At 52.9% G+C, this 27,297-nt stretch overlaps 1 protein-coding gene across 4 annotated transcripts; it reads right to left on the bottom strand.

Moving 5' to 3' along the window:
• Positions 1–10,305: 10,305 nt before the first annotated feature.
• On the bottom strand, positions 10,306–25,684 carry SCN2B (sodium voltage-gated channel beta subunit 2). 4 transcript variants are annotated; one of them, XM_006044708.4, is made up of 4 exons: positions 25,407–25,684; positions 16,223–16,389; positions 15,703–15,913; positions 10,306–14,164 (listed from the first exon to the last, which is right to left on the bottom strand). In XM_006044708.4, the coding sequence occupies exons 1-4, from the start codon at positions 25,474–25,476 to the stop codon at positions 13,965–13,967; spliced, it is 648 nt and encodes a 215-aa protein (XP_006044770.1). In that variant the 5' UTR covers positions 25,477–25,684; the 3' UTR covers positions 10,306–13,964. The 4 variants fall into 4 exon arrangements, with proteins under 4 accessions (XP_006044770.1, XP_006044772.1, XP_044785634.1 ...); XM_006044710.4 differs by having other exon boundaries at positions 25,599–25,657; XM_044929699.2 differs by lacking the exon at positions 25,407–25,684 and adding an exon at positions 19,563–20,490.
• Positions 25,685–27,297: the final 1,613 nt, after the last annotated feature.

The following is a 27,297-nucleotide window of genomic DNA, read 5'->3' as shown; positions in this document are numbered from 1 at the left end:
GGAGCCCGGGGCGCCCCCGCCTCCAGGTCCCGGAGCCCCAGGAGCCGGCCGCACCCCCAGCACCGCCCCCGCCCCCCCCCCACACACACCCCTGCTTCCTCTCCAGCTCGGGCTGGGTGGCTGCGGCTTGGCACTGCAGGGCCGCCCGCAGCCGCCCGCATCATCCCGTGCGCTGAGCTGCCAATTAGGAGGATAGTTTGGGGAGGAATCGAGGTGGAGCGTTTCGGGTGTTGGAAGGCTGCGATGTCTGCTTTGGGGAACAGGAGTTTGGGCAACGGCTCCCTCTCCAGGGGCCGCGTAAGGACCGCTCGGTCGCCCGCAGCCGGCACTGCCGCAGCCGGTGGGCGTGTGCGGGCTTGTATGTACACTGCGGCCGCCGACGCGCGTGTGTGCAGCCTTAAAGCCCAGCTGTACAGGGTCCCACGGACCCGGCTTCCAACTGCAAACTGCCCCCGCCACCGCACACCAACCTCTCCCATTGCTTCATGGACTCCTCAGAAATTTTGATGCTCCTGGTTACGGAATCGGGCCAGGCCCTACCGTTGGGTCCAAGCCCTGATTCACCCTCTGCGGAGCCCCTACTTCTTTTTTCCACCTAGGCCACCCCACCCCCACCCCGACCCTCCCTTTTTCCCCCTCTTCCAAGGGTTTCCTGTGTCCTTCAGAATCCTCGAAGACTCCCTTAGGCTCGCCTCTGTTTTGAAGTAGGGGTAGATTAGCCCGGGATAGGAGGGGGGTGGTCACAGCCAGGTCAGAGGGCTTTTCCCCAGAACCTCTGGAGTTACAAGGGAGCCTGTCTCGGGTGCCTCGGTTGGTAAAGAACCCACCAGCCAATGCGGGAGACGGAAGAGACACAGGTTCGATCCCTGGGTCGGGAAGATCCCCTGGAGTAGGAAATGGCAACCCACTCCAGTATTCTTGCCTGGAGAATTCCACAGGCAGAGGAGCCTGGTGGGCTACAGTTCATTGGGTCGCAAAGAGTCCTGAGGACTGAGCACACACACTCCCACACATGCACCCACGCACAGTGCTATTCCCAGTGGTTTAGTAACTCACATCTGCTCTCCTCCTCAGGCCCCCTACCCAACCATTCCAGCCCCCTCCCTCCACCGCAGGTCCTGTCTGCATTCCTGACCCTCCATCCTTCGCCTGTCTGGACACTGGTTCCACACTTGGAAACCTGCTTCCACTTCGTGGTCTGACCCCTGCTACAGCCCCCCCACCACCCACCTTCTTGACTTGAGGGTCCTTGGTGGGATTCAGAGATCATGGACCCCTTGAGGTTGTATGGGAAAGGCTGGAAGTCTATGTGGTTTTTTCTTTTTTTTCCTGGGAGAAAGATTCAGTATAGCTGTGATAGGGGTACAGTGGCTCTGGAGCTACACGCTGGGGAATCAAACGCTCCAGCGTTTATTGTTGGATGACCTTGAGCAAGTTATGCAATCTTCTGCAGAAACCTCATTTGAAATATGATGAAAGGGATGATATTTACCTCGTGAAATTGTTAAGGGCAATGCCATTCTTAGACCTGGGCAACAGGGGCCTCAGCCCTGGGCTGCTGAGTTTGGAGGGTCTCACTCTGGCCCTCTTTTGATCACACCCCCTCCTCCTCACTGGAAAAGTGGTTCCTGGGACAGCAGAGAAGGGTAATCCCTATACCTCATCTTCTAGACCATGCTCCAGACACCTGGGATCATGGAATTCTCTGTTCAAATGACCCAATTCTGAGCAAGCCTCTTCCCTGGGCCCATCCTCTCAGGAGCTGCCCATACAGAATGTGTATCTACAGGCCTGGGGAGAAGGCAAAGGGCAGCTGTTTGCAGAGGGTGGGGAGTGGATGGAACTTGACATTCAGGTGGAACCTGACATCCAGGCACGCATCAGAGACCCTATCCTCCAAGGACCAGGGAAGAGTGGACCAGGGAATGGCTTTGGGGCCTGGCCTTAAAATTAAGACTGAGAAAAATCCATCAAAGACAGAAGATAATAGGTAAGTTTCCACACTTTGTTATCTTGATTCTTAACTTATATTTAGACATATATGTAATTTCCATTTGTGTGCTCACCCCAAGCATCACAGACATCAGATGTAGACCTATGGAGACTGGATGAGATGCTGTTGTTTGTCCTTTAGTCTCTAAATTGTGTCTGACTCTTCTGCAACCCTATGGACTACAGCCCACCAGGCTCCTCTGTCCAGGGTTTCCCAGGCAAGAATACTGGAGTGGGTTGCCATTTCCTCCTCTAGGGGATCTTCCTGACCCAAAAATTGAACCTGCATCTCCTGGTTGCCAGGTAGATTCTTTACCACTGAGCCACCAGGGAAGCCCTGGATGAGCTATTATCACATGTAAAATGCTAATAGAGTTCTAGGCACAGGCTCAGCTCCCAGTACATTTTAGCTCTTATTATTCTCAAAGAGGTCTGGGGCCCTAAAAAGTCTAAGCCTCTTTCTGTCTCCAAGTTTGCACGTTCACCCCCTCCTTTGCCAGGAGGTCCCAGACACTAGATCCACAGGGCCAGGCCTCCTCGCTGCTCAATTTATTTTTACAGCAGGGGTTATGTTTCTCAGGAGCCGGAGCCTGAGGTGAGTCAGGAGGTGAGCCAAAGGGAAGGAACGTGACCCCTGCCCAGAGAATGGGGTTGGGAGGGGACAGAGCTCCCTGGGTATCTCTAGATCCTGGTGACGCGAAAATGTGCCAGTTTCCTCCATGCCCTCCACCTTCTCAGCTGCATCTCTGCTCACCAATTCGTAGAGCCAGAAGGGTCTTTACAAAATCCACACGCCTCCCAAATGAAAAAACAGGCGCAGAGAGGTAAGATGTGTGGGCCAAGGTCACAGAGAAAGTGATTCTTCAAGTCAGAATTAGAATCTACCCCATTATTTGATTCCCTCTCTCCACACCCCCAGCTCTCCTCTAAAGAACATCAGGAGGGCTCCACAACTGGGCAGAAAAAGTGTTTGAGAGATGCATTAGCAGCTAGAGGAATTTTACATTTAGAGAGCACTTTCCTCAAAAATTCTCGAAACCCTAGTCCATCGATTGATCCATCCAGGGATGCCAGGGGAGAGGGCAAGCAAAAGTCAGAATTCCTCTGTCCCACCTTTAGAAAACTACTTCTTTGCAGAGCCCTCCCTGACATAAACCGCCTTCATCCAACTCAAGAGCCCCAGTCTGGGGTCTGGGAGGGGGATGGGCAGGTACCTTGGCTCTTTCCTCCTCCTCCTCCTTCTCCTCCTCCTCCTCCTCCTCCTCCTCCTCCTCCTCCTGTTGGAAGTCCTAGAGGGCGGGATGGCAGCTGGGACACAGCCCCCAGCTGCACCCAGCAGGGTGGATTCCTGAGGGTAGGCTCCTGCACCCTCAGGTCTTGGGTGGCCTGGCTGAGAAATACCCTGAAGAGCAAGTTTTCAGGGAGGCATAGAGGGATTGGGCCCTGGGCCAAGGAGCTGTCAGGGAGCTGTTATCAGGTGGGAGGAGATAGGGCCTAGATTTAAGGGGAAAGGATTTTTTTTCTATGTGGGGGGGGTGATGGGGGGGAGGTGGGAAGTGGGGAGGGTTCAAGCGGTTCTTTGAGGCAGTCCAACAGTCCTCTCTGAGATAGGCGAGCCTCTCTCAGTTCCTGCTCTCGGCCTCCACCCCCGGCCCTCCCGGGAGCAAGATGGGAGCTAGGAAGGGGCGCAAGCACGAGATGAGGGTCAGAGTGTCAGAGTGTGGTGGGGACATGGCCCGGGCAGGAACGGGGGCAGAGCTCTGGCTCGAAGCCTTCCGGGAGATGCTCTTACCCGGGAAGGCACGCACCCCTGGGCGCGGTCCCACCTTCCACGGTGGGGGTAGGGGGTGGGGTGTTGGGGGGGGTGGTGATGGAAGATTCCATCCCCTATCTGTTCTCAGAAAGCGAGCCAAGACCCCGGCAGGGGAGGAAGGGAGAGATCTGGTGAGGTCTCCAGAGCTATTTTAAGAGGAGTTCCTTCTAAGTAAAGAGAACCTGGCAGGGAGCCGCCCCCCTCCACACCCCGGCTCCCCTCTCGCCCTTGCCTGCAGCTCGCCTCCCCCGCTCCCCCACAAGCCCTCGCGGCTCCTGTCCGGGCATTGCAGGTAACGGGGCTGGAGGGCAACCCTGCTGACTCGGCTCTTAGGGGCAGAGGACGAGGGGCTCTGCAGGGACCCCCCAAGCCCTCCACCTCACAGCCTCTCCCACCAACCATGGACCACTTGCATCAACACCCCAGAGCTTATAATCCCCGGTTATAAACAGAGCCCCAACCTCAGGACCGCGGGACTGCAGGAGCCAGAAAGCTCTGCATGAACTTCAAGCTGAACGCCCCCAAATCCTTCTGCCTCTGGGGTTGGGGTAGTGTGGATGTGACCTGGACAGACATTTGGGAACCTCTTTCTAGTGTACCTCAGTCTATTCGCTGCCCATCCTTACTATTCTGCCCCCACCCCCAACTCACTGCCGGCTTGCCCCAGCCACAGTCTCAGCATCCGCTGAAGTTTGGCAGGTGCTGAGGGGGTTAACCCGGACAGAGTGTACCTAACCAACCCGCAGGCACGTGGCTCAGCAGTCCAGCAAGGAACCAGTACTGGCCACCTTGCCTGCTGATCCCCAGCCCACTGGGCATCTGAGTTGGGGTGGAGATAAACACTTCCTGAACCCTTCTCGGGCATCTCCACTTTCTAAGGGCTCTGGGTGCAGGCAGGTAGGCAGCCACCTCCTCCATCCCTCCCTTCCTCTTTTTCTGTTTTCTGCCAGGTTCTTTCCAAACATCCTCTCAGGCAAAGGGGGGTGGGGAGCCCCAGACAGATGAGCTCATTGGGAGGAGGAGGGCAGAGAGAGGAGGAAGCTGAAATATCCTGACCAGAGAGATGCTCACCGGACTATCCTAAGCTGGAGAGGGGTGTGTGCCCTCTTCCAGGAACAGGCTCTGCTTCCCTCACAGCAACTCAGAGATGGGGTGAGTCCTGGGCATCCCTTTATTCTGGGCCACTTTGGGGTGGGGTGTGAAGCCCCACGGCAAGGTCTCTGCCACCCTGCCCAGCACCCCAGAGCTGTGTTTACCTCTCTGCTTCAGGGGTTACCATGCCTCCTCACTGCCTTCCCATCAAGGGAGGATGGGGGTTCAGGAGGGCTGGGGGTCGGAGTCATCGGGAAGGTGGTCACTGATCGCAGGGAGACTGCCTTGTCAGCTGAATGGCCAGATGTCCTCCCAGAACCCTAGACCTGGTCCTGCCACTGAGCTGGGCACTGGGACAGACTGACCAAGCCAGGAGCATAAAATGGAACAGAGCGCCAGGCAAGGTTCCCTGGATGTTCTGATCCCGTCTGCTATGAACATTTTAGTGCAGGAGCAGTGGATCTTGTAAAGTGAGGGGAAAGGGAGGGCATGGAGTAGGAGCAGAGCTATGACAGGGGCAGAAGGTCAGGATTTGGCCGAGAGGAAGGGAAGCAGCATGGAGAGTCTGCCCGGAGTGAAGGGTCGCCTGGGGAAGTTGGAGTGAGACACAGGCCGAGGAGGAGGGGTAACGATAGAGGCAACTGGTCAGCAAGTGAAGAAGAATTTTTATAGGTTTTCAGAAACCAAGAGAGGAGAGGGTGACCGGCAGAGGCCAGAGCTGTTTGCACAGAGCTGTGGGGTCAAGGGCCAGGCCACTCAGAGTGGGATGTTTGGGGCATGGACATCTGGCCATTCATGTTTGGGGCATCCCAAACATCCCAGTGGGGAGGCTTTGCCTCCGCTTCCAAGCACTTTTGCCCACCTCTTGTTGTCCACAGTCATTTTGAGACTGGCTCCGAGTCACCCTTCCCCCACCGACTCCTAGGTCTCTGGGCTGCAAGAGGCTGGTCCACTGCCCTTTGTCACAGTCTGATGTGATGGCTTTGGCATCGCTCCACCCTGGGTTTGAATTCTTTGCTAGTATTTTCTAGCTGTGTCACCTTGAATATACACATACTTTGTATAACAGAACCTTGGTCTCTTTATCTGTAAAAGTGAGAAAAGAATGCGTATTGGGGGAGTTGTCCTGAGAATTAAGTCAGCTGATGCACATAGAATACTGAGTTCAGAGCAAGGCACAGAGTAGTTACTCAGTAAAAAGTGATCATCCTTATTAGCCTAGCCAGCTGTCACTAATCCCCCCAACCAACCCGGCCCCACCATCCAAGCCCTCTGAGGCTGGATATGAACCCACCTGAGCTTCTCAATGTCTCAGTGGTAAAGAATCCACCTGTAATGCAGGAGATGCGTGGGTTCGATCCCTGGGTTGGGAAGATCCCTTGGAAGAGGGCATGGCAACCCACTCCAGTATTCCTGCCTGGAGAATCCCCTGGACAGAGGAGCCTAGTGGGCTACAGTCCATAGAATCACAAAGAGTTGGACACAGTGAAGTGACTGAGCATGCATGCATGCCCACAGCCCTTCCCAACAGCATCAGCTCCTGTGAGAGCCCACACAGTATGCATTTGAGCATGCTATGAGACAAGGATGGGGAGGCTGAAGACTATAGCAAAGTTGGGAGGGCGAAGGGAGGAGGGGGAAAGGATTGTCACCATTTTCTGCAGTTTTGCTTGAAGGACAAGGGATACTCTGCCCCTGCTGGAGGACCAAGCATTCAAGTTAGGCTTGGTGTGATCTTTGGAAGGAAGCTCCTGAGGGTTCCTAACTCCAAATTTCCACCCTCTCCCAGCCTATTTCCCACTGTGAATAGGGTTTTGCCACCTGCCCTCTCCCCACCATTGCTAAGTCAAGTAAAGATGACCAGAGCAGGCAGGTAGAAGGATGCAGAGGCAGCCTGGGATAGAGCATGACTGGAACATGGCAGCCAGACAGGACAGAATTTGCCCTTGCATGTGTCCTGTTCATCTTCAGCCAAGCAAGAGTTAATCCCACATCTGTCATTTGAATCCTAAGATGACGGCCGCAGAGGGACATCGCCAGTAAGTTTAGACAGATCTAGAAGTATGCCCTAATATATGCATCTTCTGGACAACACCCCCAAGCTAGGCTTGAAGACCTTCCGGGATCGCGATCTCATTACCTCAAAGAAACTCAACCCTCTGCACAGCTCTGACTTACGCTGGATCTATACCCGCCTCTGTCTGCCAGCTCTAATGTTTCACCCTGGGGCAGAACAGGACAAGGCTAATCCCTCTCCCCTGTGGCCACAGCCCTAACCACTTTTTGGCCATCAGCTGTGATGTACACTTCCCCTCCAAGCGGAACCCACCCTCTTCATTTGTCCGTTTGCCCACAGGGGGCTCTCAATCTGTTGAGGCAAACAGTTCCTAGTCCTCACACCACCTGTTCACAGGGAATTTGTCACAGCTGAGAAGCAGAGACAGCTACGGTCAGGACAAAGGTGATTTGCCAATGAGGCAAAAGGGAAAGCCCCTCCTATGGAATCCTGAGTTGCCAAGCAGAGCATCCAGTGTCCACTTGCCCCTCTTCCCTAGCACCTCATGGACCCTCAAGGTCATGATGGCCAGAGAAAAGAGGCTGCTTTGTGAGGCTTCCCACTACTAGCCTAGTGGGAGCACTCAACTCATCCAGTCCCGCCACCTCCATCCCACAGTCTTTCTCTCTCCTAGACAGAGATGTCCTCGGCCCCATAGAGGAGTGGGGTTCTAGGCTAGACTAATCTATTTGGGGGCAAGTTTATGTGCCATGTCAAGATGCTAGGATCTAGTTCTAAGATGAGCTTCCTTCCCCATCACCCTCTGGAACCCTCAATCACTGGGTGACTGGAGCCTGGGCTCCAAGGTGGTTGGAGCCTTGCATGTCAGCATGGTAGCAGGCGTCATGGCGGGCGTCAGGATGAGTCTGTGCAGGGCAATGCCACTAGGGCATCTGAGAAGCATGCCTACAGAGCCCAGCCAGCATGGACCTTCTGAGGCCCCGAAACGCCAAAGGAGGAGGAGGGCAGGAGAGCTAGTGGGGCCCATGCTCTGCCATCCGGCTGCCCAGCCCGCATTTCACCAGCCTCCTCTCACCTAAAGGTTTCTAGATACCACCCCACCCCTGCAAGATGGAAGGAAGACAAGTGGTCTAAGAGGGACTGGACACAAACCAGCCTGAAGAAAGTCACTCTACTGGGGTGTAGAAGAGGACTCAGAAAGGCAGCTAAAGCCAAGCTCTGTCAATAGCCTACTGTGTGACTTTGGGAGAATTACTTACCCTCTTTGAACCTCAGCTTTAAAAACTGCACCCTGACGAGAAGCCTGGGGCCTCTTCTTGTTCAGAGGGCTTGAAAGCCCTCTGGGGAGGGGCAGGCAGGCACCTGGGCCGGTGTGGGCTGCTGTGCTGAGCTGTGCCAAGCGCTAGGCCCAGACGAGGTGTGGGCTATGGGAAGAACAGGTGGCCTAGAGCCTGCTGGGAGATCCTGGATTGTCCTGGACTCATCAAGTGGCCTTAAGGAAGTCACTTCCCCAATCTGGTCCTCAATTTCCCCTTCAGGATAATCAGGAGACCTGGTCAAGTAGTCCCTAGGACCCGTCTGATGTAAAGATCTACTCCCTCCCAAACTCCGCCATTCTTCTGGGCTCTAAAACCTGTCCTAGAGACTCAGGCCCGGCACACAGACTCCTGTTCCATGGCAGCTGGCTGTGAGCAGGCCGATGGCCTGAGCCACGGGGGCTCCGGTGGGAAGCCAAGGAGCAGTGGGGATGGGGAGGCTCTTGTACAGGCACCTCGGCTGGGGGCCATGGGAGGCTGGTGAGCAATTCTGAACAGTGGGGTGGGAGCTAACCTTCCCCTGACATGGCAGTGCCTTCAACAATCAGAAACAAACCTGCCCCCAGGCCCCAAGCAGGCTGGGCCCCAAAACATCGATTTAGGGGAGACACCTGAGCCAAACCCAGCCCTCCAGAAGTCAGTTGTTATTGTTTAGTCACTAAGTCATGTCCAACTCCTTGTGACCTCATGGACTGTAGCCCACCAGGCTCCTCTGTCCATGGGATTTTCCAGGCAAGAATACTGGAGTGGATTGCCATTTCCCCCTCCAGGGGATCTTCCTGACCCAGGGATCAAACACACGTCTCCTGCACTGGTGGGCGGGTTCTTTACTGCTGTGCCACAAGGGAAGACTCCCATGAGCCAGGCCCAGCTCCGAGGTGTCCTCCAAGGCTCTGGTGGAAAAGCCCTGGGCTGAGTTAGATGCTGTGTCCACCCAGAAGGAACCAGCCAGGATCCTAGCACCTTCTACTCCTGAGTCCACGTCGCTTGCATCAGTTTCCCTGTTAGGTAAAGAAGCATCCTGTCTAACATCAGGTCCTTGGAAGGACTCCAGGACTCCAAGGACAGACATTCTTTTAAACTAAGGTAGCTTCAGTTCTGTCAAATACCAGCCACCTCTGCTTAAGGCTGCCACCTTCTATCTGGCTGCTTTCTTGGGGAGCAGCTGCCAGCATTAGGACTATGAGTGTTAGGCTCCTCCTGGAATATTCTAAAATGCATCTGACCACTCACCACTGGTGAAGGTCTCTGGATTACCAAGGAGCAGGCAAAAATGAGAAAGAAGCTAAGAAAAAAACAGGAACCAACCACTTCAGCATTCCCTTGACATTCAGAAAGTTGAGGCTTTTCTTATTGGGTGAGCTTCCTAGGCAAGGGTTTGTGTGTGTGTCTGTGTGTGTCTGTGCGTAAGAGAGAGAAAATGCAAAGAGAAACATAAGAACAGGAGGCAAGAGAGAAAAAGACTGTATGTGCCTAGGGGAAGCAGAACCCCAGGGCCAGGTGGTTGCTTTTGGTCCTACATTGAGGGCTGACTCATCAACACAGCACTAGGATACAGCGGTTCGCAGATGGGACACGAGCAACCTGATTCCACCCCGCAGCCACCCTCATCCGTGAAGTTGCATGAGGGCAGACTCTGCACCAGCTGTCGTCTATTTTCTGTGAGCCTGAAACAGATGAGATGTCTGCCTAGTCAGAAGCAGCTTAGCAACAGGGAGCAGGAAGGCTGGCCCATCCACCCCCAGAAAGAGTAGACAGCAGCAGCATGGCGGTCAGCCTTGGGGGCTTGCAGTGCAGCCGTCCAGAAATAACCAAGAGCCCCCCAAGAAGTGGGTGTTTAGCCACCCTGTCCCCAGGGTGCTTTCAAGGTGGATGGAGTCGCCCAGGATTCTGGGAAGGCCACGAGGGGAAAAGAGGAGACATCTGACAAGAGGGGAGCGGGACGACCTCATCCTTGATGGGGACCCGGCAGTGTCAGTGACGTCACCAGGAAAGGAGTAGCAGGGGCCCCTGTGACGGTCCTGGCACTGCTTCAACTTGCCCCACCCCCTGAAAAAAGTCACACTTGAGGGAGGTCCAGGGGAGACCGTCAGTTTATTGCAGCCAATACATCCAAGCAAGGAGACACACCGCGGAAGAAACTCAGTCTGCTACCGAAAGCAGACCCCTCACAGCGGTTGGGTCACAGAGGACCACCTGAGTTTCTCTCCCCACCACCTCTTCCATCACCACATAGCACATCAGTCCTAGAAAATGCATGAGTAGCTGTGTTTTCCCCTCCAAGTGCACAAACAGCCATGAGAACATTCCATAATTTGCCTTTGATGAATCAACTCAAAATATTGAGAAATGATTGTTTCCCCCCCCTCCCCCAGTATAACTTTTGGGGTGGATGTAGTGAGATGTCCTATATTTGTATATATAATATATCTCTACCTATATATAGACTATGTACAAACGCATCGGCAAGCTTCAATAAAGGACAACATCAGCAAGAGGCACAGCAAAAGACACAGGCTGTCTATCCTTAAGACGCAGATAGGAAGAAAAATCTCTTGATTCATCACCCGTTCCAATTGCATCAAGCCATTCCTATGGCCTGGGACTATCTTTTTTGAACCTAGCCAGTATTTTCATTTGTCCATCTGCTTAACCTGACCTTGCAAATACTTACCAGCCCGGCCTCACCAAGGAGATTCACAAGGAGAAATACGCATCCAGCTTCTCCTTTTTATAAATCGACAATAAACTGTGATTAGCCCAGAGCCAGGGGGCAGATAGCTATTTCCAAAGCCAGTTCCAAGGCACCTCAAGGCATTTCAGTCCTGAAAAAGTGTGCTTTGTTCTTCATAAGCTAAACTCCAGGGTTGGCCAGCCCACCTCTCTTTACAGGGACCCTTAATTAGGAGAAAGAGACAGATAGGGGGCTCCGAGAGAGCAGGAGAGGCAGGAGCAGTTGAGAAAACCAGCAGAATGCAGTGATGGGAATGTGCAGCTGGAAGCAGGGCTTGAGCCCCGTGGTGCAGGAGGAGGTCCACGCTAGAAAGAAGGGTGCCGAGGGGACATCTCACCGGTCTCCCACCTCTACTCGCAGAAGCCCCATTTTGTTCCCAACCTCATCGCCTTGGGGGAGGTAGCTCCATGAGGCCTCTGAAAGAGACTCTTAAGAGGCTTGGGAAGAAAGAGCATATGAAGATGGGCCCCTGGGACAAAGGTGGGTTCCTGGTCCCTCCCCATCGGCTCAGGCATCTCAGGCCCCTTGGAGAGGCATTGCTCTCCCTAGGACCCTCCAGGTCAGGGCAGAGAAAGGAAGGAACCCGAAAGTCTCAGGCTTCTTTTATAGAGAGTAGAATTTCTTAGAATAAACCTAGGGAATCTTGCAAATAATTCCCCTAAATGTTATGAAAAAGAAGAGCTCCCAGCATCTGCAGATCCTTCCTCATCCTGGAAGAGGAGAGCACTTAAGAAGTTGCCCAAAAAAGTGAAATCTGCAAGGGGCAGACGTGTTATTACAACCACCCTTGATCTCGGCTGGAGATCAAGGTGCCCACCACCCGCCTCTCCCCTCTCAGCTGGTTGGCTTCAAGGATGGGCAATGTCCACCCACCCCAGGTATCCTGGGGGCTTAGCCCACCCCCCATTGGCAGTGTGTTGATTGGCAGTTAGGTACTGATGACTTAGAATTTCCAGATGAGCCGGACTCATCCCACCTAGGAGCTCTCAGGCTGTGGCCCATCCCCAACTCTGTGCGCACTCTGCCTGGCCTCTCACCCTCTTCCCTATTGTATCTTCCCTTTTTCCTTCCTTTCTTCCCTTCCCAGGGCCCAGATTCTAGAATCTCTTCCTTCTTCTCCTACTCCAGCCCTGGAAGCAGTAGCTGCAGAGGTGGAATTAGATGCACCCAAAAAAAAAAAAAAAAAAAAATCATCTTGGTTCCCCATAGTGCTGACCTAGCAGTTCCCAGCTCTGTTATGGCTTTGTGTACATCCCAGCACCTGGCCCAGTGCCTGGCACATAGGAGATGCTCAATAAATGGATGGTGAGTTGAAGTGAATTAAAGTGAATCGCCCATATGCTATTGCTCTCTCCCCTCTGCTGGGCAGAGGCAGAGAATGGTCCCAGAGGCTGCTGGAGTCCTGTCTCCACCCCATTTCCCCAGACTCCCATTCTCGGGTTCTGGGCACTGACTCCCTGAGCCTGGGCAGGGCTTGAGCTCCGAGAAAGATTGGCAAGTGCTGCAGAGGGTCCGCTTGGGGCAGGGTGGGGCATTCCGGCAGCTCTGCCCTCCCACTGCCATCACCCCATCCCAGCCTTAGTCGCAGCCCGAGGGATGGGCTCCCAAGAGGTGAGTGGGGCTGGAGGAGCCCGACTCCCTCTCCCCATCTCTTCCACAAACTGTACCTCTGTTGAGTCAAACTGGAAAATAAGAAACCCAAGGAGAAACAGGCCCCTTGGTTTCTGTGAATGTGACCCTCAGTCTCCCGGTCTGTAGTATGGGTGACTAGGCTAGTTGATCTCCGAGGGCCTTCCAAGGCAGTTTCTGTCTGTCTCTCTCCCTCTCCTGAGGTTTAAGCAATTCCCTCTCCGTGTGAGTAAAATGGCAGTGAAAGTTGGCTCCCCACAAATGCTACTCTGCTATCCACAGAGAGAGTCGTCCAGGCGGGGGAGGGTGTAACATGGCTCCAGATGTGACATGGCCACACGGTCTCAGAGGCTTCCCTCCCGGCCAAAAGCTGGATGAAACCCTGCTGAGCGCGGGAAAGTTTGAGCAGAAGTCCCAGTGAAGCCCTCCACTCTGTGCACCAGCTCCTCCAATGTGGCTCCCACCCCCTCCCTCCTCATCTCCACACCTGAGGCGGCTCCTGGCCCAGTGAGAGCTGCCACCCTGGGCGAGAAGGCAGTTGACCGTGAACTCCACTCTACAACAGAACCCCCAGCCCCTTGTCTCTCTCTCCGCTAACTTTGAACTTCATCTCCTATTAGTGGGTAACTGTGGTGAAAACGGACCACCAGCCAGACAGACCCGACCCCTGCCCCATGGCCTCGCTCAGCAGGCCTTAGGTACTTTTCTCTGCCAGAAGTCCCAAAGGCTTGGCAGCCAGGGGAGACCCAGGGGCATCTGTGGAAGCAGACGAGGTGGGGAAGGGCGAGGAGTAGAGATCCCGGGGCCAAGGCTTGTTTCTGGTTGCCTCCAGCCCCTGCTCCCCTTCCTTCCACACCCAGGAAACGCACAGGTGTCCCTTCAACAAGCCCCCAAGTTACAGGAAGCCGTCACCACCCCCATGAGGAGGCCGCCCGGGGCTGGGAGCCGGGCCATGCGCCCCGGGCCTTAGAGGGGCAGCCCCAGAGCCCTGTCCCACCTTCAGGCCCCCTCTGAAGCCACCACCAGATCAGCCCACGCCCTGGGCAGGGTGGACAGCTGGTCCCCTCCTCTCTCTCCGCGCCCCTCCCGCAGGCCTCCTGCCTCCTCTCAGGGGCTGGCAGTTTTCACCTCGCTTCTCCCCCCCCCTCCCCCCACCCAGGGCCCACACATCCCAGACGCCCGGCAGGTTTCTCAAATCAAAGAGAGGTGGGTCACTCTTGGTGCAAGGGACAGGAAGGGAGGGACTCAGGAGGAGGCCCCAGGCGGGCCCCGGGGTCCTGGCTCGAGAGAAGCACACCGAGAGAGGGCAGGCGGGGCGGGGCGGGGGAGGGAGGGGCAGCGCACGGGAGCGGGGCCGCAGGGCCGCCGCCGTTACTTGGCGCCGTCGTCCGCGTTGCCCTCTCCGTCGGTCTTGCCCTCCTCCTCAGTCTTCAGGTCATCCGTGCTCAGTTTCTGCTCTTTTTTCCTCCTCACGCACTTCACCACCATCAGCACCAAGATGACCACTGCCAGAAAGCCTCCGACGGAGGCGCCCACGATCACGGCCACCGTGGAATCCCGCTCGGGGGGCTCTGGAGAAGGAGAGGAGACAGACCCGCTGAGCAATAGGGCTGGAAAAGGGAGTCCCGCCCGCTGGCGCCTGCTCCCTGCAGCGGGCGCGGGGTGGTCCTGCCTTCACTCTCCTGCTGGAAAGCTGCTGCTGCTGCTGTTAAGTCGCTTCAGTCGTATCCGACTCGGTGCGACCCCATAGACGGCAGCCCACCAGGCTCCCCGGTCCCTGGGATTCTCCAGGCAAGAACACTGGAGTGGGTTGCCATTTCCTTCTTCAATGCATGAAAGTGAAAAGTGAAAGTTAAGTCCGACTCCTAGCGACCCCATGGAGGAGCCTACCAGGCTCCTCCGTCCATGGGATTTTCCAGGCAAGAGTACTGGAGTGGGGTGTTATTGCCTTCTCCGTGCGGGAAAGCTAGTCATAGCCAAAAACCAACCCAGCCTCTCAGCGCCCGGCCCACCCCATAATTCCAGGGCACCTGAAATAGCCAGGGGTGGGTGGTCCAATACTGTATTGAGGCCAGTGGACCCAATCTGAGTCCCAATTGTACTGTTTTTCCTTTTTTTTTTTTTTCCACACTTCTTTAGTAACATTTCTTTTATTAAAAACTTCTCTTAAAATTTTTTTAATTTTTAAAAAGTAAAATATAGAAAAGCTGCCGCACTCCCATATACTCTTCACAGTTTCACCAATTATTAACATTTTGGCAACGCTAACAAATTTGCCAATTTGTTTTATAAACCTTTTATTCTATATTGGGGCATAGCCGATAAACAGTGTTGTACAGTTTCAAGTGAACATCGAAGGGACTCAGCCACACATGTACATGTATCTGTTCTCCCTGAAACTCCCCTCCCTTCCAGGCTACCACATAACATGGAACAGAGTTCCAAAGGCTCTACAGTATATCCTCACTGGTTATCCATTTTAAATATACCAATGTCTGATTGCACTATTTTTTTAAGTTCTCTTTTTTAATTAATTATTTATTTGCACTGAATCTCAGTTGCTGCCTGTAGGATCCTTAGTTGTGGCATGTGGGATCTTTAGCGGCAGCACTCGAAGTCTTAGTTATGGCATGTGTGATCTAGTTTCCTGACCAGGGACCGAACCTAAGCCCTCTAGATGCAGAGTCTTGACCACTGGACCACCAGGGAAGTCACTGTACTATTTATTGTGTGACCTTAGGTACCTTACAAAGCCTTGGTTTTCTCATCTGTAAAATGCGGATGAGAAAGGGTTGTATGAAGATGAAATGAGATAATGCATATAGAGAGTTTACCTGTACCTATAACTGAGACATAGTAAGTGTCCAATAAATGAAAGCTGTTCTCAAGATTCTTAAGGTCATGATCATGATGGATAGCATCATCAGGACTCTTGGAGACACAGTCCTCAAGGACTGGAAGGAGTAAAATAGATGCCTTCAACCCAGCACACGCTGTGGCTCCCACCCCGCAGGAGGGCACAGCTCCTCCCAAGGCACCCACTATCCCTGCTGGAGAGTAGCAGGCTGGGAACGGGCAGGGCCCCCCTCCCCCCCCAGCAGCCTCTCACCTTCCATGAGGACCTGCAGATAGATCTTGCCGTGGCCGCGGTGGCGGTCAGGTGGATTCATGATGTAGCAGTTGTAGGTGCCCTCATCCTCCAGCTGCACTTTTTTCAGGGTGACTGACACGTCATACTTGCTGGGGTTCCCCGAGAACTCCACGCGGTCTCGGAACCGCTCCAGCTTCAGGTTAATGATCTTCATGCGGAACTGGAGGAACTGAGTGGGGGCAAAGGACAGGACAGGGCTGGGGAGCTGGATGAGCAAGGAGCTGCAAGGACAGCAGGACCCCCCTCCTCCCTCCCCCGCCTTTACCTGAAAGGGAGGCAGTCACCTCCAGATCTCTACCGCCCTCCCAGGGCCACCCAGGTGTGACAACGCACCTCTGCTGAGGCCCTGGGGAGCAGACAGCCCACCGGGGTATGCTGCAGTCCTGGTCCAAGGCAGGGACAGGTGGTGGGAAAGGGGGCTTCATGCTGTGGGGCTCCTGCCTCCTCCCCCATCCCCTGCCACCATCCCAGGGCTTACCATCTCCTCGGAGCAGTTGTTACACTCCTGGTAAGTCCAGTTCAGGGAGAACTGTTTGTGGTTCACGGTGTAGCAGGAGTTGAAGGTGCAGGACAGGCGGGCATCAGAGCCATTGAGGACGTTGAGGGTGTTAGGTACTGTGACTTCCATGCTCCTCCCTGGTGGCACTGTGGACAGAGTCACACCCAATGAGGATTCTGGCTGACGCTGCCAGGGAGGGGACAGGTGCGCCCGATGGGGAGTGGGGCAGAGCTCGGGCAGCTGGCTGAGTCCCTTGTGGCTGCAATTTGTCAGGGGAAGGGGTGGAGGGGAGGGCAAAACTCCTAAGGGGTGCCTCATGTGGCCCTTGGAGAGAAGTGGGGGACAGAACAAGGCTGGGTGAAGAGAAATCAAAGCATCTGTCAAGCCAGGGACAGACAGATGGCCTTAAGCCCTCCCTCCACCTGACTGTCATGACTCCACAGGACTGTCATGGCCACCTGGTGGCTAAAGACCTTGGACAAGGCACTGCATTATGCTGGCCTAGCTTTCCCCTTCTTGCCACCACTTCCAACCATCTCAGCAGAGCCCATGCCCTTCCAGCTGCAGCTGCGGTGGGTGTCTCCGGGGGCAGGCAGCCTGGAGGACAGATGCAGACCCACATACCCCAGAGCAGAGGAAAGCTTGTGCACTCAGTCCAGCCCAGCTCCCTCCTCTTCCCCAGGGTCCTGGTGGGGATGGCAGATGAACAACAGGAGGGAAGCAATACCCCAGAAGAACAAGCACAATTCGAAGGGATCAACCGATGGGTCTACAAGGACAGGAGTCCCTTTAGGAGACATCAGGCCTGGACTGCAAAATGCCAGGCTGGATGAATCACAAGCTGGAATCAAGACTGCCATGAGAAATATTAACAACTTCAGATATGCAGATGACACCACACTTACGGCAGAAAGTGAAAAGGAACTAAAGAGCCTCTTGATGAAGGTGAAAGAGGAGACTGGAAAAAGCTGGCTTAAAACTCAACATTCAGAAAACTCAGATCATGGCATATGATCCCATCACTTCATGGAAACAATATGGGGGAAAAATGAAAACAGTGGCAGATTATATTTTCTTGGGCTTCAAAATTACTGTGGACAGTGACTGCAGCCATGAAATTTAAAAAAGCTTGCTCCTTGGAAGAAAAGCTATGACAAACCTAGACAGCATATTAAAAAGCAGAGACATCACTTTACTCACAAAGGTCCATATAGTCAAAATGTCCATAGTCATGTAGGGAGGTGAGAATTGGACCATAAAGAAAGCTAAGTGCCAAAGAACTGATGCTTTTGAACTGTGGTGCTGGAGAAGATTCTTGACAGTCCCTTGGACAGCAAGCCCAGCAAACCAGTCAATCCTAAAGGAAATCAACCCTGAATATTCATTGAAAGGACTGATGCTGAAGCTGAAGCTGAAGCTTCAATCCTTTGGCCACGTGGTGCAAAGAGCTGACTCATTGGAAAAGACCCTGATGCTGGGAAAGATTGAGGGCAGGAGGAGAAGAAGGTGACAGAGGATGAGATAGTTGGCTGACATCATCGATTCAATGGACATGACTTTGAGCAAACTCAGAGATAGTGAAGGACAGGGAAGCCCGGCATGCTGTAGTCCATGGGGTCACAAAGAGTCAGACAGGACTGAGTGGCTGAACAACAACACAGAGGAGAAATAGTAATACTAAGTATCAATCATTCATTCATCCATTTACCAAATATTTACCAAACATTTCTAAATCACCTTCTCTGCCCCCCCCCCGCCAAACACTCAGTCTAGGCCCTAGAGTTATTGCTGTGATACAGGCAGAGATGCTGTAACTGAGTTTGTATTCTAGGGAGGGGGCAGATGTTAACAGGGAAAAGATAATAATGTAACTTTAGTGATACAGGGCAAGGGCTGTAAATAATATAAGGTGCAGGGTGCTGTTTGACATCAAAAGTCAGGGAAGGCTTCCCCAAAGGGTGCCCTGTAGGTGGGCCCCACTAAAGTGAGGGAGGGAGAAGTTTTCAAATTTTGAAGGAAGCCGGGGCAGCAGAACATCCAGAGGAAAGTTCCAGTGGTTGGAATGAGCATCACGTGTCTGGGGCACAACCCAGGAGGTGATCAAAGGGGCAGTTGGAGACAGCTGAGGTCCCAGACTTAGGCAGGGACCAGGCTGCCATTCTTCTGAGAAAGGAAGCCGCTAGAGGGTGCCCAGGGAGCAGCTAGGAGGCACAGAGTTCCCATTAGACACGGTTCAATCCTAGCTCTGCCTTCTGTCAGCTGGGAGAACGTGGGCAGGTTCTTCCACCTTCTGAGGCTCAGGCACCTCCTGCATAAAATGCACCGATGATACCTACCTGCTGGGGTTATTGTAACAATTAAATAAGACAAAACATATAAACCAAAGGGTAGAGTAATTCCCTGGCTGTCCAGCGCTTAGGACTGCACTTCACTGCGGTGGCTGGGGGTTCAGCCCCTGGCTGGGGAACTTAAAATCCCGCAAGCTGCACAGCATGGGCCCCACAAAAATAAAATAAAGCAAAAGGTAGCCTAAATTCTCCTCAAGCTCTGCCCCATAGAAGGAAGGGCTTCTGGAGCACTCTCCTGGCAGGGGCACCTTGGAGCCTGGTCCCTCAGGACAGCCCCTTGGAACTCCCTGGGATCTGGCACAGGGAGCTCCTTCTGCAGAAGTTGTTTTTTGTGCCAAGCTGCGGAGGCCCCACCCCAGGCACTGCAGCCTGGAAGCAGGGATAGCAAAGTCCTTCCGCTCAGCTCATCCCTGGGGATGAGTGGCCAGGGCCCAGCAGGCAGCACTTAAGAACAGGGGATGCTCAGAAACATCCTGATGCTGGCCCCAGAGATCAGGACCTAACCATAGACAGCGGAGCAGACAGGCGGCCCCACCTGCAAGGACAGGCTGCTAGGTGTGCTGACGTGCATGTCAGGGGAATATGAACTGGGGAGGCTGAGCTGCCGGCCCAGAAGAACAAAGCCCAGTTCCTACCTCCCCACTCACAGCCGTTATGAAAGCGCGGAGCATGGCGCCAGGCTAGGAGGAGGTGTGCGGAAAATGCCATCTCCACCCCCGCTCTGCAGAGGCGGAGGAATCTGCAGGGAAGGAGCCTGGCAGGGCCTTGTCCTGAGCTTACCTCATATCCCAGGAACATCCTCCTTCTCCCGCACCTTCCCTGGGAAGGGTCTGCCCTTTCCCAGGGCTCCAGAGCAAAAGGAGCCTCCAAGAGACATCAGGAAGTAGGTCGGGTGAATCTGCGTAACCCATCCCTGCCTCTGTCCCGCCCCAGCCCACGACATCACTCCACACACAGAACTTGAGCCCTACCAGGAAACCCCTCCATCTTGAAGAAGCTAGCACCCTTCGGGGAGGTCGGGACTCTGGGGAGCGAGGGGCCTTTTCTGGCCCGCAGGAGGGAGGCAGACACAGAGATGCAATGCGGATGCCTCCTGCATCCCTACCGCACGTCCGGCAGGAGGCACCAGGCGGACACGTGTGCCCTCTAGCGGCCAGAGAGGTCAATCGTCAATTCCCAACTGCAGAGAGGGAAACTCGGGAATTGTATCCACAGATCCAGCTCCATCATCTTACCAACGAGGAAAAGGAGGCCTGAGAAAGACACACAGCGAATAGGGACAAGCCGGGGCCGGAATCATGGTCCCTGACTCCCTGTCCAGCGCCTACTTCCACCTGAGGCCTCCCAGGATCCCAGCTCAGGGCAAAGTCTTGATGTCCTTTCACCAATCCAGGCGGTCCTTAAAGATGAGTAAGTCATCATGCAACACAGGCAGAGCTCTGAGCAAACTTCTGCCCTCCTGATGAACTCTGCTGCTTCAGGAAAGTGGCGGAATCCACAGCTAAGGCCACAAAAGGACTTCATAATAACAACAAGGGCCTTACCATGTGCCAGGCTCTGTTTAAGCACCCTACAGATATTGCCCTATGACCACCCCCACTTTCCAGGTGAAGAAATGGAGCACAAAGAAGTAAATGAATAGCCCAAGTTCACAGCTAGTAAGTGACAAAGCTAGATTGGAACCCAGGCTTCTAGGCTCCAGACAGAGAGGGTTGAGGGGTGGAGATTGCGTGAGGGTGTGGGTTTTATTCCAAGGGGTCCCAGAGACCAGGCCTCCTGCTGTCTGCAAAGCAGGTCCTGCGCCATAACTGTCAGCCCCCAGGCTGGCCAGAGGGGAATGGTCTTATTTAAAATGAACTTCCATACAAGACGGAGCTTCCCAGGTGTACTAGTGGTAAAGAACCTGCCTGCCAATGCAGGAGATGTAAGAGATGTGGGTTTGATCCCTGGGTTGGGAAGACCCCTGGAGGAGGGCATGGCAACCCATTCCAGTATTCTTGCCTGGAGAATCCCATGGATAGAGGAGCCTGGTGGGCTATAGGATCACAAAGAGTCTGACATGACTGAAGTGACTTAGCACACGTGCACCATACAAGGGAGCCCATGGTCTTCCTGGACCAGGTCTAGAGCCTGGGTCTCCTGAATTCCAGCTCACAGAAAGGATATGATCAACAGGGGTACAGTCAGGATGTGGCTTTTGATGTTACCAGGGCCCAGGGCCCCTCATTTTCTCCTAAGCGCATCTGGGCATCATGGGCCCCATGTCATACAATGGCCCATCCTGCAGAGATCATGAACATTTGCTCATTACCGTCAAACACTTTCCTACAGAGACTAGGAGTTAGTTCTCCTCATGCCTCCTTCCAGTCTATGAGGTAGATTAATTTTTTCTTGGTTAAAAAAAAAAAAAAAGTTTGTCTAAGCAGAGAAATTGCCTCCCACCCTTCTGGAGCACATGGCCTCCTGCCGCCCCTGACTCCCAGGTGAGTGTGACATGCAGTCTATCTCCTGGGCTGCCTCTCTATTTAGACCTATCACCTCAGGGCTCCCTTCCCAGGCCAGGCCACCCCCATGCAGCCATGAAAGCCCTTGTCCTCATCACCCCTCACCCCCAACCACCACAGGCTCCCTGGTACTTTCAGGATCTCGTCCAGGCTCCTGGGCTTCCAAGCCCTTTACCATCTGGGGCCAACCAGCATCCCAACCTCATTTCTGGCTCCCAACCCTCCATACTTCCTCCACTCCAGTGACTCTAGAGTTCTTGTGGTGGTTTAGTCGCTAAGTTACGCCCAATTCTTGCGACCCCATGGGCTGTAGCCTCCTGGGCTCCTCTGTCCATGGGGTGCTCCAGGCAAGAATATTGGAGTAGGTTGCCATTCCCTTCTCCAGAGTTCTTACTTTTCTGAAAACACCACCTTCCTCCACTCCTCCATGCCTTTGCACGAGTTTTTGCTCCAGGTTGGGACGCTCATTCACCCTGCTGCACCTGAGCCCTCCTGCTTATCCTGCAGACCCCAGCTAACAAGGCATCACTTCCCCAGCACCTGAACCTTCTCCCCAGCCTTCCAGACCCATAGGCAGAGCAGTATCATGGCCAAGACTGGTGCTCTCGTACCCTGCTCTGATCTCAGGCAAGATGGTTCACCTCCCAACACCTCAGCTTCCTCATCTGTAAAATGGGAGACAACTATAGGCCCTACCTCCTAGGGTTGTTGTGAGGATTACATACTAAAAAAAGCTCATGGCAGTGCCTGGTACGTGGTCAGCCTCACCAAAGGTTAGCCGCTGTTATTATCACCATTCGGAGAAGGCAATGGCACCCCACTCCAGTACTCTTGCCTGGGAAATCCCATGGATGGAGGAACCTGGTAGGCTGCAGTCCATGGGGTTGCTGAGGGTCGGACACGACTGAGCAACTTCACTTTCAGTTTTCACTTTCATGCATTGGAGAAGGAAATGGCAACCCACTCCAGTGTTCTTGCCTGGAGAATCCCAGGGACAGGGAGCCTGGTGGGCTGCCGTCTATGGGGTCGCACAGAGTCGGACACGACTGAAGTGACTTAGCAGCCGCAGCAGCAGCGTTATCACCATTGCTGTAGTTTTATAGCACGTGTGATGTGGCGTTGTTATTTATGTTCCCAAATCCCTCGGGAGACTCTGGGGAGCTGATTCTTACCCATCTTGGCATCCCTGGACCTAGAACAGTGAACGACACACAGGGGACACTCAGTAACAGTCTGTAGGGGGAAGGGAAGGCCTCTTCCCCTGTATGTTCATGCACAGTGGGCTTGAGTGAGGACCAGACTCCACTTTCTAGGCCTCACCTAATATGACCCAGGGGCTTCCCGGGTGGCTCAATGGTGAAGAATCCACCTGCCAAGCACAGGTTTGATCCCTGGGTCGGGAACATCCACTGGAGAAGGAAATGCCACCCCACTCCAGTATTCTTGCCTGGGAAGATCTCATGGACAGAGGAGACTGGTGGGCTACAGTGTCCACAAAAGAGTCAGACACGATTTAGTGACTAAACAATAACAACAACATAATCCAGACTCTGGTAACCAGTCCAGTGACTACGGAGCCGAGGCTCTTGAGGAAAACTCCAGGAAAGATCAATCAACTGGATTGCTTCCAGCTGAGAGCTGGTCTCGCGTGCTTCTGCTGTGTATACAGCAGGTTGACCCACTGTCCCCTGTGTCAGCTCTACAGTCACCCCACAAGCCCAGCCCCTGTCGCGGCCCCACCCTTCTCACCTGCGGCGTCCCGCCCTCTCAGGGACTGCTGCTGCTACAGCCATCCAAGTTTCCTTGTCCACCTGACTCCTTGGCCTTGGAGTGCCAGGGCATGCCTCATCACAGCACCAACCAAGTCCAAGTTCAAGGGCCTCACTCTTGAATCCTCCCCCCATCCAGGTTTGCAGAAGCTTTCCTCCCACCACCACATCACAGCCCCCACACCCTGACTTCTTCACCCCAGACTCCACCTTCACCTGAGCCACACCCTGGTTCAGGTCCACCAGACACCCTCCCTAACTTCACTTAGGGAAGGCTCTCCCTCCCACAGGAAGCTCTCTCTAACTCCCGGAAGAGATCGCCTGTCCTGCTTCCCCATCTCCTTATACACTGGTCACTCACCCAGCTCCCCTCTTTTTGCCCGTACTTAAGATTCTTTAATCCAAATTGTTAGCATGTGCTGTGCTTAGTCGCTCAGTTGTGTCTGACTCTTTGCAACCCCATGGAATGTAGCCCACCAGGCTTCTCTATCCATTGGATTTTCCAGGCAAAAATTTTGGAGTAGGTTGCCATTTCCTCCTCCAGGGGGATATTCCCAACCCACGGATCGAACTCAGGTCTCCCGCAGGCGGATTCTTTACTGTCTGAGCTACCAGGGTAGCCCGAGAATACTGGAGTGGATAGCCTATCCCTTCTCCACGGGATCTTCCTGACCCAGGGATCAAACCAGGGTCTAGTGCGTTGCAGGCTGATTCTTTACCAGCTGAGCTAACAGAGCCCATTTTTAGCATAGCAGTACCATTTCTCAAACATTGAGGGCAGGAGAGTTCAGTGGTTAAGAATGGGCTGAAGTCAGACAAGCAAGGGTTCAAATCTCAACTCCCTTTAAACTATTCCTGGGACCCTATTGGGCAAGTTACTTCTCTGTGCCTGTTTCCTTATCTATAACATGAGAATCACAGCATATCTGCCCCACATGATTACCAATCGCCTCAGGACTAAACAAGCGCAGTGCACGGATATAAATGTTAACTATCATTGAGCATCTGCTGTGTGCCAGACTCAAAAAACCCCAGGCAGTAGATATTCTTCAGTTCACCCAGGAAAGAGGTGAGTAACCTGTCAATCCGTTCTGTTCAGTCGCTCAGTCGTGTCCGACTCTTTGCGACCCCATGAATCGCAACTTGGCAATAGTATGAAGTAAATGACAAACGTGGCTTTAAAACCAGATGGAATCCAAGGCTCATGCTCTTTCTACCACCTTAGCTTCTGTAACACTCTGTTAATACACCCAATAATCCAGCAAAGCTCATTTGCCTCATCGTGCAGGCTGCCAGGGGCCCTGTGCTGTCTCTGTTTAGCACTCCAGCCCAATAGCCAGCATGTATGCTAAGTCGCTTCAGTCGTGTCCAACTCTTTGTGACCCCATGGACTGTAGCCTGCCAGCTTCCTCTGTCCATGGGATTCTCCAGGCAAGAATACTGGAGTGGGTTGCCATGCCCTCCTCCAGGGGATCTTCCCCATCCAGGGATTGAACTCGCGTCTCTTATGTCTCCTGCATTGGCAGGCAGGTTCTTTACCACTAGCGCCACCAATAGCCAGCACAGCATGCCAGAGAAGAAGAGAGAAAGAGGGTTAAAGAGAAGGAGTGAGAGAGAGACTTTGTGATAGGGAATATTCCCACTGACCGCCCTTGGACTGGATCCTCAATTGCTACGCCAGCAATGAGTAAGTTTAAGAGCAAGAGTGAAACTACCTTGAAAGCAGACTTGCAAGTAACTCCTTTACCCACCTGCCCACCAGGAAGTCCATGAGTGGCCAGGTATGAAATTAGCATTTGGATCTCTTGACAGTCTGCAAGCTGGGTGGTGGGGGCAGTGCTGGGCAGTTTGGAGACATGATCTAAAGGGCCACAACCACCCTCAGTCCATGAGTTGCTTTTTTTTTTCTCCTGATCCCTTCACCTGACCCCTCCTCCACTCCATCTGGCCCAAGCCAGAGAGCTTCTTCATCAGTGCCTGCTTCAGCAGTTCTCATCCCAATGCAGAGATCATTCCTCAAGCCTGCTTCCCACCTACGCCCCCACACACAGCAACAAATCAGTGGTACAGATTTCCAGGAAGCCAGACCCAGACTCAACTTTCTGCCCCCTACTCCACCATCGAATACTCTTTTCAATACCCTAAATCCGCCAGATTCTGAAGATTCACAGACATTAAGTCCCAGATCATCTGTAGCGGCTGAAAGCAAAAATCCATGAAGAGGCTCTGCAGATCAACCTACCCTCTGCCCCCACCCCCACATAGGTCCATTTCAGGGAAATCCACAGAAAAATCACTTCTCTTGACACCTCCGGGGAATTCTCAGATCCCCTGACCCAGCATTTCTGTGACCAGATCACCCCAGCGTTAGGCAGTCCCCGGACTGCATTATGCAGTCCCCCAGTCCCAGCACCTCTCTCCCCAAGGACACCAAGGGAACCACAAGCAATGTCTTCTTTCCTGCCCCCGGCCCCCATCCTCCTCCTGTTGCAGCTGCACTTCTGGACCCCTCAGGAGCATGCAGATGTGCAGTCTAACTTACCCAAAGAGAAAAAGAGACTGAGCCCCGTGAGACTGAAGGCAGGGCGAGGTAGCCAGGCATTTCTGTGCATTTTCAGACTGAGATGTTAGTCGGGTGAGAGGGGAGAGGGCGATTTGAGGGGCCGAGAGCTACGAGGGAGGAATGGTTAGGTGCTAAAAAAAAAATGCACGGATGTACTTCAAAGACACATACAACATTAAGGAACCTTTATTTCCATCTCTCTAATATGGCCGGCTTGTATGTTGCTGCTAAAAAGAGAGAGGGAGTGTGGAAGGGAGAGAGAAAAAAGTGGATGGAGTAAATTTTGTGGTTAGTGGATTTCAAAAAGCAGGTGGGAGGGCATAAAAAAGTCTTTCTGCAAAGAAAAAAGTCCCTCCAACAGCAGCACTGAAGTATGGACTGCTTTTCTTCTTCACTGGGATGATTGTTGGGGTTTGAAAGTTGTTTGAGGAACCCATTTATCTCAAAGCTGCTGAATCCCTTTTTTGGGGTGAATTCTTTTTTGTCATTTAAAAACACCCAAAAAAGGAGATGATAATTTTTGTTTACTTGGAATGGGTTCAGGAAGTAGGCTGGGAGATTTTCAGGAAGTAAGAACTTCCTCATTTTTCTAGCATTTCCACTAAAAACAGAACAGCAGATTGGTGTGAAAATGTCTAGGAGACCTTATAATCAAATGTAATGTGAATCCTGATTCAATCAAATCAATAGTAAAAAGACATTGTAGAGATCACTGGGGAGAAAACAAATATGGACTGGGTGTTAGATTACATTAATGAATACTTCATTTCGGGGGTGTAATAAAAAAAATTGTGGTTATGTTCTTTAACGTTTTTTCTGTTATACGCACTGAAATGTTTATAGTTGAAATGATAGGATGGATGAAATTTGCTTTCAAATATTTCAAGAAAAAAATTATGGGGGGAGGCCGGTGACACAGGAGACGTGGAAGTTGTTGACTGCTGAAACTAGTGATGGATGCAAAGGTTTACTATATGTCCACTCTTCTGTTGTGTATGTTGGAAAATACTTCCTTAGAAGAAAAAAAGCTAAAATAGTAAGTAAGAGAACTTGGGGTGTAGTACCCACTCTTCCAAGGAGATATTTGAGGAGAACACAGACTCTCATGCAGCCACTACATGCCCTTGTGATGGGCCACTGAAGAGCCAGGAGGGAGCCACTTGCATCTGAGAGCATTAACTCTGTACCAAGTCTGAACAAGTCTCTACCTCGATATAAGCCTGGAAGAAGTGATTTCTTCTCTCTTTTTTAAGTTTATTTTTTAATTGGAGTATAGTTTCTTCACAATGTTGTGCTAGTTTCTGCCCTGCAACAGCATGGATCAGTACACAAGTATCCTCTCTCTCTTGAGCCTCCCTCCCGCCTCCCCCCATCCCAGCCCTCTAGGCCGTCACAGAGCTCAGCTCCCTGAGTTACACAGCAGCTTCCCACTAGCTGTCTAGTTCACACAGGGTAGTGAAACAGGAGATACATGCCCACCCCCCAGGGTAAAGCAATTGGAGATTCATTCCCTGTGGAATAATAATATAATATATACGTAAGTATTAATAATATAATTCCCTGGTGGCTCAGACACTAAAGAATCTGCCTGCGATGCAGGAGACCCAGGTTCGATCCCTGGGTCGAGAAGATCCCCTGGAGAAGGGAATGGCTGCCCGCTCCAGTACTCTCACCTGCAGAATCCCATGGACAGAAGAGGCTGGTGGGCTACAGTCTATGGGGGTACAAAGAGTTGGACATAACTGAGTGACTAACACAACAACAATAATTGTTGTTCAATAATTACATGAATTATGAATAATATATATGATTATGTATTCATATAATATTCATTATATATATGAATAATTATATGAGTGAATTATAATTA

The sequence above is a fragment of the Bubalus bubalis genome, chromosome 16, assembly GCF_019923935.1.
Source record: "Bubalus bubalis isolate 160015118507 breed Murrah chromosome 16, NDDB_SH_1, whole genome shotgun sequence".
NCBI classification, from domain to species: Eukaryota; Metazoa; Chordata; class Mammalia; order Artiodactyla; family Bovidae; genus Bubalus; species Bubalus bubalis.
The sequence above is the reverse complement of the archived record's forward strand: the minus strand, read 5'-3'. Positions and strand labels throughout refer to the sequence as shown.

Coding starts and splice junctions, on each gene's coding strand:
- SCN2B (XM_006044708.4), bottom strand. CDS start 25,476: ATGCACAGAAATGCCTGGCTACCTCGCCCTGCCTTCAGTCTCACGGGG. Junction 15,914..16,222: donor ACAACTGCTCCGAGGAGATG/GTAAGCCCTGGG, acceptor GCCCCCACTCAG/TTCCTCCAGTTCCGCATGAA. Junction 14,165..15,702: donor TCTGCAGGTCCTCATGGAAG/GTGAGAGGCTGC, acceptor CTCCTTCTCCAG/AGCCCCCCGAGCGGGATTCC.